This window comes from Taudactylus pleione, unplaced genomic scaffold (genome assembly GCF_031769625.1).
Source record: "Taudactylus pleione unplaced genomic scaffold, aTauple2 ptg000201l, whole genome shotgun sequence".
Taxonomy (NCBI): Eukaryota; Metazoa; Chordata; class Amphibia; order Anura; family Myobatrachidae; genus Taudactylus; species Taudactylus pleione.
Window position 1 is genome coordinate 49,667,939 of NW_028284603.1, and position 15,951 is coordinate 49,683,889.

Sequence of the window (15,951 nt, forward strand, 5' to 3'; positions counted from 1 at the left end):
TAAAGGTGCAGGTTTTCTGCCCTTTCCATTTTCTTTCAAAGGAATTGGCCCTCATTCCTGAGGTGCAGACGTTTCTTCAAGGGGTCTTGCGCGTGCAGCCCCCTTTTGTACCTCCAATAGCTCCCTGGGACCTAAACTTAGTGCTTCTGTTTCTTCAGTCGCCCATGTTTGAACCTTTTGGAGGAGGTTGATCTTAAGTACCTGTCTGGGAAGCCGGTCCTCCTCCTGGCTCTCGCTTTGGCTCGTAGAGTTTCGGAATTGGGTGCTCTATGCTATAAGCCACCTTACCTTGTGTTTCATGCTGATAGGGCGGAACTCCATACGGTAGCCGCTTTCCTTCACAAAGTTGTGTCGGCTTTCCATATCAATCAGCCTATTGTGGTACCATCGTTGGTGGAGGACTCTGTCACAATCTTCTAGGTTCTTCTACCTTGCATGTGGTTAGGGCTCTCCGCATCTATATTGCCAGGACAGCGTCCATCCGTAAGTCTGGGTTGCCTTTTGTCCTCAATGATGCTCTTCGGAGGGGATGGCCAGCGTCTAAGCAGATTTGGGCAGGTTGGATCCGGATGACTATTCATCAGGCTTATGTTAGTGCCGACCGTCGGCCTCTTTCATCCATTTCGGCTCATTCCACACGTTCTGTGGGTGCGTCATGGGCGGCCGGTAGAGGAGCCTCCACGTCTCAATTGTGCCGTGTGGCCACTTGGTCTTCAGTTCACACATTTGTCAGATTTTACAAATTTGATACGTTTGCTACTTCAGCATCCCGTTTTGGCCGCCTTGTTCTGCAGGCGCCGCAGAGCGCTCCTGCCCATGAGGAAAACTTTGGGACGTCCCCAGCGTAAGCACCTCCAGTGTCCCCTAGTGGATGAAAGAGAAAATTGGATTTTGGTACCTGCCGGTAAATCCTTTTCTCTGATTCCACAGGGGACACTGGACGCCCCCCCCAGCGCTCTTAGCCTGCCTGTACGGCTTGTTCCGTATGTTGTATGATTCAGTTATTGTGTGTTCTTCTCTCCTTTTTACTCCGCTTGTTCTCCATCTCTCGGTCTTCATTTTCTAAACTGAGGGCTGATGGGGCATAGAGGGGGAGGAGCTTCACACTTCTAAATTATTTAAAGTGCCGGCTCCAGCTATCCACGCCTCTATACCCCGGCGTAAGCACCTCCAGTGTCCCCTGTGGAATCAGAGAAAAGGATTTAGCGGTAGGTACCAAAATCCCATTATCTTTGCGTATATCCATCCTAGTTTCTGAATCAGACACAACTTGGCCGTATCTCTTTCCGTGAAATAAAGCGTATCAGAGAGTGAGCTGGGCGGTGACCGCACGCACACCTCCCAACATGACCCTCTCCAGGAGGGACACAATGCTCTGGTCCTGGACTTCCCTGGTAAGAGGTGGGGCTGCAGCGCAGTTCAAAATTCAAATAGGGGAGTCACACCAACTGTCATTTCACACGCTGCCAAACATCACTGGCCGGTACTCACTTGCAGTTGGTGTGACTCCCCTATTTGAATTTTGGACTGTGCTGCAGCCCCACCTCTGGAGCTGCCACCAATCATAAATAACCAGGGAAGTCCAGGACCAGACCATTGTGTCCTTCCTGGAGAGGGTCATGTTGGGAGGTATGCGCACGTAATCACCCTGATATTCTTCATGGCAGTGTATGAAGAGCTCCATGTGATTCTGAGCCGTGTGTGTGTGCGGGGAAGGGAAGTCTGTGGTTGACAGATCTCTTACACATAACATGGGGCTGGGGCATACTTGCCTACTTTTGAAAAAGCATTTCAGGGAGAATGTGAAAGTAACACCTATGAGCTCGGCAGTAAAGTGAACGTGTCCTGCTGCACCTGAGACACGTGCCATAAACTTGACTTACATCTAAATGTAAATGAGTCCTAAAGCGGTTAGTAAGATCTACTTGTTGATGAAAACACACTGATACATTTCAGAAAATGCATGTAACCATATGGATCATTTTGCCTTATAACCAATTCAGGGAAACTATACTAATTATTATCCTATATTTTATATATATCCTATTTATATGGCGTCACAAAGGTTCCGCAGCGCCTTACACAGTATATAAATGAGCACACAAGAAAAGCAGTTAATAGTAATACAATGCAGGACAAGGACATGGTTTATAAACATAGCTTCAGCCTCAGCAACCAAATGTTGGGTGCCAATTAGAGAGTTAGGAGTAAATGAAACTATAAATAGGGGAAGGAGAAGCACATGAGGGATGAGGGCCCTGCTCGTGAGAGCTTACATTCTAAAGGGGAGGGGCAGACAGACAGGGGCGACACAGATGGGGTAGAAAGTGAGGAAGGAGCATGGAGCAGTGGGTTAGGATATGTGCTACGGAATGTGTATGTTTAAGATGACCTGATGTTATGTTCAAAATTAAGTCCTTCATTATTCTATCTCTATGACAGAAAATAGATTTTGTTTATGTGTTATTTATTTGAGAGATTTACAAAATAAAGCTGTAGCGCTTTAATTTTTGTGTGTTGCATTGTAGCATCTAAATACATCCTTTTAAATATGCAGCTATTATGGGACTGTCCTGCCATCCTAATACAGTAGTGAATACTTTAGTCCCTGCTGGGTTCTATGCCATGCTCCTGTGAGTGGGAGCATCTCACATGCTAGACCCACCCACAAATTGGTGCAGCCATGCCCAACATGTTGTGGTCCCACAGGATGTTGCTGTATCCAGGCCCAGAATTTCTCTTGGCATCCCTGGAGGTGACAGGCAGAACCAGGAGGGAGTGGGGCTTAGTGGTGGGGTAGCAAGGCCATGGAGGGAGGAAGGTGGCTGAGAGTGGAGGAACAAGAAAGGCGGGGGAAGGAAGCAAAGGGTTGGAAAGTAGGCTGATGAGCGAAAAAAAGGGGAACGGCAAGTGGAGACGACAAGGGGGAGAGGCTAGGGATGGATAAAGTAGAGGATTATGTGGAAATTGAATATGGGGGGTGTTTGAAGTAAGGGTATCCATGCTGTGGATGAGGTAATAAGTTGAAAACTGGAGTGGAGGCTGTGTGATGTAGAGACAGTGTGGATAAAAGTTGTTAAATGTTCAAAAATACAGGTAAAAGAACAGTGCTGCTAATGTATGAGCGCAGCTCCAAAAGTGAAATATAAAGAGAGACATGTGAGTAGTGGGAGAAGGAATTAGTTATTAAAAGAACGATTAAAGTGGATTGATGTGATGCAATGGAGAAACGCAATACAGTACAAACAAGATTTTCTGTAGTATGAAGGCAAAAATTACATTGTACAGAGCCGATCCAGTACGAGGTGTTTTGAGCAACAAAGATAAATCAACAAGAGCTGCAGCAGATAGGGGAGTACTTGCAATGTCCAAGCAGGGAGTGCAGTAAGGAGTTTCCTGGATATACATACAGCAGCTGATGGTGAATTAGGTAACTCACAAAAGTATGTTGCTTGATGTTCATTATGAAATTGTAATTACACTTATAATCTAACACTTTGCATCTAACACAGACTATGGCAGTCACAGGCTATGCAGCCTTAATGTCCACTATCAACTAAAGTTACAAACATGTGTCTATGTGCTCACAGATTGGAACCCCACCCCCTGTGCTCAATACACACTAAATTGGGATGCAATAAAGGCTAAGATGAATAATTTGTAAGAAGGGGGAGAGCATCACAGATTCACAAAAAATTCCTAACTTCCTTTATAGAAATTGCTCCTAATATAAAAGTAGTGACAATTTACCTAAAATAAATGTCCAAAGCTGTGCCTTGCAATCAATATAACAGCATCTGATGGGTACCATTTGAATGTGCGTGTGTGTATATATAATATATATATACACTGTATATTAGAACAATGATCTAGGCACCTGGTTCTTCCTAATACCCAACAAAAAAAAAGAGTAGTGCTGAAATATGTCCATGAAATAGTTAATAGGCTTCGCAAAAACGAACACTCTTCCTCCGTGTATAAGCGGTGGCTGCTTTCTGGTTAGGCAACACAGCTGTGTCAATTTAGAAGGTGTAAGAGAGGAAAAGGCGCCTGATAGTGTAATATTTTAGCTAATTCAGGGTAGACACACAACAGGTATCCCTCTTGTATGCGTACCGGATATTTTCTTGACAGGTAAATATTGTGCAGGTTAGTATGATCCAAGTTCTCTGTGTAATTCAGTGTTAAGTACTTCAGTGCTTTTTCAAAACTATACACAAAATAATGTAACTAAAAAGGTGAATATAGCAGCGCTGACCAAAAGAGCACAAATGTGAAAAATAAAATACATATATTTTAATGAATATTATAGAAATCTCTGTAGGAGATATGACCACTGTGTATTCACAGCTAAAAAAGTCAATATTGAGCACCAGTGACTTAAACACAATATCGATATAACATCAAATAATCACATATATTAAATAAAAAACCCATAAAATCCCTTGTCTGCAGAATCACAGTGCACAGTCCAATAAGGAGCTAAACTGAAGATCCAAAAATGTGTATAAGCCGTCAACTTAAATGGGTACCGTTGTATCCCACTGCAGGGTTAGAGTACTGGCTATGTATATAGAGAAGGATAAGTTACTGTATCCAGATAAAACTTAATCACACCAATGTGGTGAACACCACCAGTCCTCATCCAATAATATGGTATAAGTGATGAAAATGAGACCATACAGCGCCCTGTATGCAGCTACCATCCACAGTACTGTCTAGTATTGTCTGGCCGTGCACGGCTCTCTGGAATTGTTCCACAGACTGAGTACTCACGTGGTACAGCGATGTACTCGCAATGGGGAACTGTGTGGGCACACGTGTCTTTGCGGGCTGATTGCACCGCTGCCCCGTCCTGTCTCCCCGTCTCCGTGCCCTCCTCGTACAGTGATCCTCACCGTGCCTTGGTCCGAGTGTCCTACGCGTGTGGCGCCACACTGCTGTGTTGACAATGGCAAATGGACAGCCGATGTCCGGGCACGTGACTGCCGATATCTTGGTGTGTCACGTGACTGATGAGTCCCAGGGAATCCCACGGATGGAGACGGTAGAACTGGTGGTTCAAAGCTAGGCTTCCTGCCAAAGCGTCACTGATGCATGAAAATGGAGTGTATCTTGATGCGTTTCTCAGCCGTATGGAGCAGGCTGTTTCCTCAGAAGTAACACCCCCTGTGTTAGATATCCATTTATACTTGGTCAGGCCAATCTGGAATGATCTCATTGATGAGACCAAAGGTTACTATTAACCCCTTATTACCTAATTCATAGGTTGTAGCTATAATGGCAATATGTTTACAGATTCTTACATATGAGGTAAGTAATCACCATGGCAAAACATACTGAAAAAAATATATATAAAAACATATATCAAAAAGAAACAATGAAAAATATTTTATACATTTACAGTCAGGTGCAGAAATATTGGGACATTGACAGAATTTTCATATTTTGGCCTCTATTCACCACCACAATGGCTTTGAAATGAAACAAACAAGATGTGCTTTAACTGCAGACTTTCAGATTTAATTTGATGGTAATTACATCCAAATCAGGTGAACGGTGTATGAATTACAACGGTTTCTATATGTGCCTCCCACTTTTTAAGGGGCCAAAAGTAATGGGACTATCAACTCAAAAGCTATTTCATGGACAGGTGTGGGCTATTCCCTCGTTATTTCATTATCAATTAAGCAGGTAAAAGGTCTGGAGTTGATTCTAGGTGTGACATTTGCATTTGGAATCAGTTGCTGTCGACTCTCAATATGAGATCCAAAGAGCTGTCACTATCAGTGAAGCAAGCCATCATTAGGCTGAAAAATCAAAACAAATCCATCAGAGAGATAGCAAAAACATTAGGTGTGGCCAAATCAACTGTTTGGAACATTCTTTAAAAGAAAGAATGCACCAGAGAGCTCAGCAACACCAAAAGACCCGGAAGACCATAGAAAACAACTGTGGTGGATGACAGAAGAATTATTTCCCTGGTGAAGAAAAACCCCTTCACAACAGTTGGCCAAATCAAGAACACTCTCCAGGAGGTAGATGTATATGTGTCAAAGTCAACAATCAAGAGAAGACTTCACAAGAGTGAATATAGAGGGTTCACCACAAGATGCAAACCATTGGTGAGCCACAGAAACAGGAAGACCAGATTAGAGTTTGCCAAACAACATCTAAAAAAGCCATTACAGGTCTGGAACAACATCCTATGGACAGATGAGACAAAGATCAACTTGTACCAGAGTGATGGGAAGAGAAGAGAAGGAAAGGAACTGCTCATGATCCAAAACATACCACCTCATCAGTGAAGCATGGTGGTGGTAGTGTCATGGCGTGGGCATGTATGGCTGCCAATGGAACTGGTTCCCTTGTATTTATTGATGATGTGACTGCTGACAAAAGCAGCAGAATAAATTCTGAAGTGTTTCGGGCAATATTATATGCTCATATTCAGTCAAATGCTTCAGAACTCATTGGACGGCGCTTCACAGTGCAGATGGACAATGACCCGAAGCATACTGCAAAAGCAACCAAGGAGTTTTTTAAGGCTAAAAAGTGGAATGTTATGCAATGGCCAAGTCAATCCCCTGACCTGAATCCAATTGAGCATGCATTTCACTTGATGAAGACAAAACTGAAGGGAAAATGCCCCAAGAACAAGCAGGAACTGAAGACATTTACAGTAGAGGCCTGGCAGAGCATCACCAGGGATGAAACCCAGCGTCTGGTGATGTCTATGCGTTCCAGACTTCAGGCTGTAATTGCCTGCAAAGGATTTGCTACAAAGTATTAAAAAGTGAAAGTTAGATTTAGGATTGTTTAGTTTGTCCCATTACTTTTGGCCCCTTAAAATGTGGGAGGCACATATTGAAACTGTTGTAATTCCTACACCATTCACCTGATTTGGATGTAATTACCCTCAAATTAAATCTGAAAGTCTGCAGTTAAAGCACATCTTGTTTGTTTCATTTCAAAGCCATTGTGGTGGTGAATAGAGGCCAAAATATTAAAATTCTGTCAATGTCCCAATATTTATGCACCTGACTGTATATAATCAGAGCAAAAGGGAACACATTATACAAAAGAAATCACATTGCATCTACCCATTAAAATTCAGTATTCTTATAAATATTCTAAATCCTATAATGGACAAAACCCCATTTTAGTTGGATTTATGTAGCTAATAACATATATAAAATTGCAATAAAAAGAGCCCCAGTAAAGGATTAAAATCCATTTAATTCAATTTGGTCCTTAAGACCAACTTGGACTAACGTTCCGAGTCTATATATCCAGAAGGCCTCTTTTCTACATAAAGCCCAAAATCTGTCTCCTCCTCTAACCATTGGTTTAATTTGTTCTATGGCTGATACTTTGATGTTTTTAATATCACCAGATGGACATGTCGAGATGTGGTTTTAATGACCAAATTGAATTAAATGGATTTTAGTCCATTTTTAGTATAGGATTTCTGGGGTAATACATAGGAGATATCATGTGTATGCACTCACGCAGTTCTATGGTGTGTGTTTGTATGTCTATTTTTATGTGTGTTTGTTAGTATATCTTTACACACATATTTATACATGTGTATTATATATGCACACATTTTTTTGGGGGGTGTTGTCCGGGGTTATTTATTGGTGGACACTACAGGTCCCTGTAGGTTCAACAGTGATATTCCGCACAGACCCAAAATAGACAATAATATCTGTTACCCAGAGGTTCCTCTCCATCCCTATATAAATATCCATTTAAATCCATTAGTAATCAGTACTCTCCTGCTGCCGTATTTATTCTGTATAGGATATCTAGCCACTATGTGTAGTACAAAGCCAATTTATTATTTGCCTGTTACTCCCTCTCTGGTTCATTTTTCTTTTTCTTATGTATATAAACCATGAAATAGGATTTGGTAATACATATGTTGACAGAGATGTTGGATCTCACCTTTATAAATATATATTATATGGGTAGAGAAATCTATTCATTTATTCTTTTACTGGGGTTCTTTTTATTGCAATTTTATATATGTTATTAGCTACATAAATCCAACTAAAATGGGGTTTTGTCCATTATAGGATGATACTTTAGAATATTAATAAGAATACTGAATTTTAATGGGTAGATGCAATGTGATTTCTTTTATATAATGTGTTCCCTTTTGCTCTGATTATATATATGTATAAAATATTTTTCATTATGTTTCTTTTTGATATATGTTTTATATATATATATTTTTTTTTTCCAGTATGTTTTGCCATGGTGATTTTACTTACCTCATATGTAAGAATCTGTAAACATATTGCCATTATACAAAATTTATAGAAAGGAGATGTCTGGGTGCAACTAAAATGGCATGCTGTAGCCCCAATCCTATCCTACTCTTGTCCAAAATACAAGAAAACAATAGTATATACAAATAGATTTTTAGAATAGGATCAAAGAGCGCTCCCGATAACTAGAAACAGGCAAATAATATTACAAATATCCCCCAAAAAGTTCTTACAAAGTTCCTTTATCTTTTTTTTTTCTTTATGCTTCTTTCACTCAAAGTTTTTTCAATATGAAAAGGAAAACAAGAAAAGACAAAATCTGTATAAGCTCTTTAAACGTTCTTCCTCACTTCATAAAGACATACAGTCAGGTCCATAAATATTGGGACATTGACAGAATTTTCAGATTTTGGCCTCTATTCACCACCACAATGGTTTTGAAATGAAACAAACAAGATGTGCTTTAACTGCAGACTTTCAGATTTAATTTAGGCTAATTATATCCAAATCGGCTGAACGGTGTAGGAATTACAACAGTTTCAATATGTGCCTCCCACTTTTTAAGGGACCAAAAGTAATGGGACTATCAACTCAAAAGCTATTTCATGGACAGGTGTGAGCTATTCCCTCGTTATTTCATTATCAATTAAGCAGGTAAAAGGTCTGGAGTTGATTCTAGGTGTGACATTTGCATTTGGAATCAGTTGCTATCAACTCTCAATATGAGATCCAAAGAGCTGTCACTATCAGTGAAGCAAGCCATCATTAGGCTGAAAAATCAAAACAAACCCATCAGAGATAGCAAAAACATTAGGTGTGGCCAAATCAACTGTTTGGAACATTCTTAAAAAGAAAGAAGGCACCGGAGAGCTCAGCAACACCAAAAGACCCGGAAGACCATGGAAAACAACTGTGGTGGATGACCAAAGAATTATTTCCCTGGTGAAGAAAAACCCCTTCACAACAGTTGGCCAAATCAAGAACACTCTCCAGGAGGTAGATGTATATGTGTCAAAGTCAACAATCAAGAGAAAAGACTTCACAAGAGTGAATATAGAGGGTTCACCACAAGATGCAAACCATTGGTGAGCCACAGAAACAGGAAGACCAGATTAGAGTTTGCCAAACAACATCTAAAAAAGCTATTACAGGTCTGGAACAACATCCTATGGACAGATGAGACAAAGATCAACTTGTACCAGAGTGATGGGAAGAGAAGGAAAGGAACTGCTCATGATCCAAAACATACCACCTCATCAGTGAAGCATGGTGGTGGTAGTGTCATGGCGTGGGCATGTATGGCTGCCAATGGAACTGGTTCCCTTGTATTTATTGATGATGTGACTGCTGACAAAAGCAGCAGAATGAATTCTGAAGTGTTTCGGGCAATATTATATGCTCATATTCAGTCAAATGCTTCAGAACTCATTGGACGGCGCTTCACAGTGCAGATGGACAATGACCCGAAGCATACTGCAAAAGCAACCAAGGAGTTTTTTAAGGCTAAAAAGTGGAATGTTATGCAATGGCCAAGTCAATCCCCTGACCTGAATCCAATTGAGCATGCATTTCACTTGATGAAGACAAAACTGAAGGGAAAATGCCCCAAGAACAAGCAGGAACTGAAGACATTTGCAGTAGAGACCTGGCAGAGCATCACCAGGTATGAAACCCAGCGTCTGGTGATGTCTATGCGTTCCAGACTTCAGGCTGTAATTGCCTGCAAAGGATTTCAACAAAGTATTAAAAAGTGAAAGTTAGATTTAGGATTGTTTAGTTTGTCCCATTACTTTTGACCCCTTAAAAAGTGGGAGGCACATATAGAAACCGTTGTAATTCCTACACCGTTCACCTGATTTGGATGTAATTACCCTCAAATTAAATCTGAAAGTCTGCAGTTAAAGCACATCTTGTTTGTTTCACTTCAAAGCCAGTGTGGTGGTGAATAGAAGCCAAAATCTGAAAATTCTGTCAATGTCCCAATATTTATGGACATGACTGTATATATTTAGCATGTGGTGATTCTTTACTTACGTAGTTTAGTAGACATATATGGTAGCATAGTTATTTTGTGTTCCAGTAAAGAGATAAACACACTGTGTTGGCTGTTTGCATTACCCTTCTGAAGTAGTGAAGAGAACTACAGTGGAAGCAAGACCACCTCACCACGCTAGCTCACCCGTAGTGACCCTAGCACTCACTAGTAGCTAGCCAGACCACCTCGCCACACTAGCTCACCCCTAGTGACCCTAGCACTCACCAGTTGCTAGCCAGAACACCTTTTACCACACTAGCACCCATCCCTAATGGGGCCTAGCACTCACTCCTTGCAACCCTCTACACACTCATGCCACCCTAGCACCCAACCCCTTCCATTTTATTCTACATTAATCCATAATACACTGTCAGCGGCAAATATTAACATAATATCCAATTGTTGACCTTGTGATTCTTTTGACATTTTGTACTTGTGAACATTGTGACTGATCAGAGTGGTCTGGTGTGAAATGTTGACAGATATGTAGTAAAGAGCACATAGTGAAAGTCAAGAAGAGTTTGTTGGTGTATAGTCCGCCTGAAATATGCCATTACATAATGATGGCAATCTAGAATTGTCCATTAAGTGGTTTGTTGATCTCGCCTGTGCAGTTATAAGTGACAACATATGTACTGTTATTAAATAAAACCCAGCAGTACTTTGAATAAAGAAAACGCCACACACTGCTTGATGTGCCATATATACAACAGATTTTAATTATACTGAAAATAAATTACAGGAAACCGTTTTTAAGTTTTCAACAGGACATACAGATTCACAACAAATATGCTCTTTTTTTTCTCCGCCCATTGGGATGAGACAACAGTGTTCAAGGCAGGTAAATATCACAAATATATCAAAACTTCAGATTGGTTTATGCATTCACACACTTACATGAGTCACAAACAGTCCCTGTGTAGGGACTCCACTTCGCCTACCGCAGAGCCGGAATTTGGCATGGACTACAAAAACTTGATACAAAATTGGTATTTATATTATTTATATATCATATACATGCCCTATCTGATCTTGTATAGAAAATAACTAATGCTGTACAGGTGATTTGAACTTCTATAACTGTAGTCTATTATTCTGGATGGACTGGTACCCCTTACCCCAATAAAATTAACATACAGTATATACATGAAGGCCAAAACAAAAAATCCATTGCCCATTCTCCCCTGATATGCTCCTATGTTATGGCAGGTTTGTGGATTAAAAAAAAGGCATTTGTTTTCACAAAAAAAAAAAAATCTCCTTCCATACAATAAGCCATTTCTATAGATACACTGAGAAAAGGGCACATGTACAAAGAAAGAAGGCAGTGAGTCAACCAATACATTTCTTTACAACCCAACAGCTACATAAATATTAAAATTACAAATTGACACTACATTCATTCTTTTAAAAGACTATTTGATTTTGCAGAAAATGTTCTTTTACTAAAAATAGGAGGGGAAAAGATTCTGAAAATGGCAAAGTTTTTTTATCAATGGAAACTCCATGTGCTCGGAGAGCCACTGATGCACTAACGGATGTGGCCACTAGAGGGAGCTAAGCATATTCAATGACTGTGACAAGATTTGCAGCTTATCTACTGGGTGGGAAGAAAATGTGGCATTTTCATAAGCCAGTTTATACTATGCCTACAGTAATAATTGTAAACTTTGGTTTATTTTGTGTTTGACAGTTCTTATTGTACAAAACAAGCATAGGTTAAGGTAGGATGCAGTTGCAGAGATGGATTGTCTGTCAGTCTGTCTTTAGCCGGGCTGCTTGAGTCACTTGCTGTGTAAGACCTGCCTTGATTGAGTTTGTCACAGTTTTTCTTATGTTATCTTCCATCAAGTTATCGCTCATTGGCTTCAAAACCTGGTACGTGGAGATATGCAAAAGGTGGAAAAAAAAAATCAAAAACATATAAAAAAAAATACATGCAATGTAACATGGGAAAACAAAAAGATGACAAATTGTGCTCCTACAAGGTCCTAACGCTCCTTCTCCATGTAAATTTGGTTTCTTAGAAATGATCTACTAGAAAGGTTACATTGGCAATACAAATGGATGCATTACCACACTGCAGGGTTAGACAACCTGTGATGATGCATGCTGGGAAGTTATGTAGTGGAACAGCCAGAAGCACAAGTGTGTCCTAATGAACCTGCCCTGTAGGATCCTGGACAGTGTAGTATTTAGCCTGTTACAACAATTCTTCTATTTGCTCCAGAGATTAAACCATATTTGACAGACGCATAAGGAAAGGCGAATGTACTGTCTAGTTTCTCTTCTTGTAATTGCTGGATGACCTTCTGTGTCTCTGCGCTGCAGTTAAGGCCCGGAAGGGCAGCCGACGCTTACATACTTCATAGAGTTTGGACAACACCTGGAATAGGAAGTGGCTGATTAGGAACAGAAAGTGATTAAGAGGGGAAGAAGAGGGGGGAAAGAAAACATTTAAGAGGCATAATTCAGTCCTGAAATCCTTATCTAGCAGGCCACACACAAGCAGATTTGGTCCGCCAATTCCGACCCAATGACACAGTATTCAGCCATTTGTATGTGAGGAAAATAGAAGTGGGGAGAGGCTTTTCTGGCTAGATGTGCATTGCAGTGACTAACACATTGCAACATGGCAGCCAGTTTAAGGGTTTGGTCAGAATTTGCTCAGATTTTATAAATAGAATGCAATGTAAGCAAACTGCTGTGAATATCACACTTGTACCTGCCTGCCTTTGCCCAGTGCCGTTCCTCTGTATAGGTCTTAGCTCGCCGTGGGGTGACGACAGGAAGGAGCTGAGCACCGCAGGGATGCTCCAGGCAGACTTCTAGTCATTCCAGGCACCCCGCTAGTTCCAATAGGAAAGGACTGTGGTGCCCCCTTGGCCCTGCGTCACCCCTAGTTACAGCCCTGCCTTCGCTATTCAGACAATCAGCGGAAAAAAACAACGTTGAGCTCCAAATGCCAGAAGTTCCCACCACGGCTCCTCTGAGCACAAGCAGTATGCAGGAAGGGTTAGAATGCTGCAGTTTGCTTATTTATTTTATGTAATAACTATTATTTCATATAACGCACACTAATTACAACGCTTTATAAAGAATAGTCATTCATATCAGTCCCTGCCCCAAGTGAAGCTTACAATCAGTATTTCCTACCACATACACACATATACTAGGATTTGTTTTGTTTTTTGTCAGACGACAACCTCATATCACATTCTATTTCGAACACTGAGCAAGATCTGGCTAAATGTTCATATGAATGATCCCTTTACTTTCTATGCAACCTTGTCTACAGCCAATAGATTGTAAGATTGCGAGCAGGGCCTTCCTACCTATATATCTGTCGGTTATTACCCAGTTTTGTTCTATTAATGTTTCCATTTATAAAGCACAACGGAATATGCTGCGCTATATAAGAATCTGTAAATAAAAATGAGTAGTTGCTTGACTTTGACAAGTTTTTCTAATGTGATCCACCAGGGGGCACTGTTACATAGGGATCACACTCATTTCATTGACAGAGATTTCGCACATACTTTGAGAAACGAATTGTTTCATATCTCCAGGACTGCCTTTCAGGTTTAAAAAAGGGTCCCCAGTTTAATCCCCACCCCTTCACATGTGTCACTATATGAAACGTATATATTACAAGTGCAGAACGTATCTATCTTGCTAAATCCGGGGGACAGAGCGGGCTGGCATGGTGACGTGTGATGTGACTTTGCCATAGGAAGCACTTATGTCTCTGGTTGCATCACATACGACCACGCCAGTTCAGTGGTTAAGCATACACACTAAACTTCTGTTTCTACTTGTTAATAATAAATTAAACACCGTTATATTGCTGTAATATTGTGAGGTTAAATGTTTGACGTTTATGCTGCAGATACAGGTTACACAAGGGGCCAATTAAACAGAAAACAATGGATTTCAGGTCTGAATTACACCTTGGGGGGTTACATGACAACCCCTCACCTTCCTGGGGCTCCTCTGTGCAGCACAAGAAAGAGAAAGAAAGAGGTAAGGCAAAGACGCTGAAAGGAGAAGAATTAGCAGAAATCCAGGTTTATTAAACATCGTTAATACCCATCATGTATATTTGATGTATACTGACTTGGGGAGCCTGCAAAGGCTGCCGGTCTCCTTATGAGAGGAGAAAAGCTTAGACAACACCACGGTGGTGACAGCAGGATCACAGAGTGTATGTGTCCGCTCGCATTAGTTGTTCATTATTACAGCCATGGAAGATATAATAAAAAATTTCAGTTGAAATTTGGAAAAGGTTTTTCCTCACAAAGCCTATTGTGTTGTATAGGACAGGGCATAAAAAACACAGTAACATGACACCACTCCCACCTCTCTAGCTTAATTGGGAGAGCGGCTATGGAGATTTTTAACTATGCTGGTTGTGCGTTTTTGACCGATTTTTGAAAACTTTACACAGAATGGCTCTATAAAGTATAACAAAAATAAAACAATAAGAAACATGATTGTAAAATGCAGTTTTTTTTAAAAAAAGTAGCCATTTCCTACCCCCTCCATCACAAACAGCAACATACAAATGCTTCAAGCTTGTTAGGACTGATGAAAAGCAGCAGGCCAATAATAATCGTGACCCATGGCTTGGAACGTTAGGTGTAGTCTTAGTAGTCACTTAATGGCTACTGCTTATATTTAAATATATCTCAAATGTAGCACTACATCAGCATTTAGCCAGCATGACATCTGCTAATACAGTTTTGTCTTTTTCTAATGAATACTTCTATACAAAAAGCCTTATTATAGACAGTATATCGTATTACTTTAATCCACAGGTTCTCAAACTCTGTCCTCAGGACCCTACACAGTGCATGTTTTCCAGGTCTCTTCATAGAAACACAAGTGAAATAATTAGCTCCACTTGTGGATCTTTTAAAATGTGTCAGTGAGTAATGAATACATCTGCGCACCTGCTGGGTGACCTGTGGGGAAGCAATCGGGAAGCCGACTGCCTATATACCGGCAGCCGGCTTCCCGACTGTCTTATCCCGGCAAAGGTGAAATGCCGGGCGTCTAGATGCAGACGCCCGCATTTCCCCGACGCCGGGAGGTTTAGGGCTCCCGGGGGGGGACTCAGGGTTAGGCACCCCCCTGGGAGGGTTAGGCTAGGGGGAGGGAGGGTTAGGCACCCCCGGGGGGGACTTAGGGTTAGGCACCCCCCCGGGGGACTTAGGTTTAGGCAGCGGGGAAGGGGGTGGTTAGGCACTTAGAGGGGGGATTAGGGTTAGGCACTTGGGGGGGGGGGGGGGGGGGGGAGGAGGAGTTAGGGTTAGGCATCCCTAAGGAGGGTTAGGTTAGTGGATACTTACCTATCCACGATCGGGATTTCCACCGCTGTCGGGCTTCCACTGCGTCGCACTCTGCTCCTGTCGGGCTGCCGCTGACGGGAATCGAACCGCCGGCCATGCGGCCGGCGGTATATCATACCCATTCCGACCTGTGTGGGGTCCTGAGGACAGAGTTTGAGAACCACTCCTTTATCAAATGAGACAGCACAACAGGTAAGTGTTATGGAAAGCAGGGTTAAGGAGGAGACACCCAGAGATTTACTTCATTTTCCTAAATTTTACTAGAAAACTGAAGAGTTACAAAATGATT

The 15,951-nt window shown here is 41.4% G+C and overlaps 1 protein-coding gene across 3 annotated transcripts in view; it reads right to left on the minus strand.

Annotated features, from left to right (window-relative positions):
- Positions 1 to 11,001: 11,001 nt before the first annotated feature.
- The window catches only part of ATL2 (atlastin GTPase 2), a 109,888-nt gene continuing 104,938 nt past the window's right edge, over positions 11,002 to 15,951 (minus strand). For 2 of the 3 annotated variants that reach the window (XM_088477371.1, XM_088477373.1), the window contains exons 13-14: positions 14,290 to 14,304; positions 12,193 to 12,697 (exon numbers count right to left, since the gene is read on the minus strand). In XM_088477371.1, the coding sequence (XP_088333497.1) occupies positions 12,590 to 12,697; positions 14,290 to 14,304 (123 nt within the window). In that variant the 3' untranslated portion in view covers positions 12,193 to 12,589. The other variant, XM_088477372.1, reaches the window with a different exon arrangement.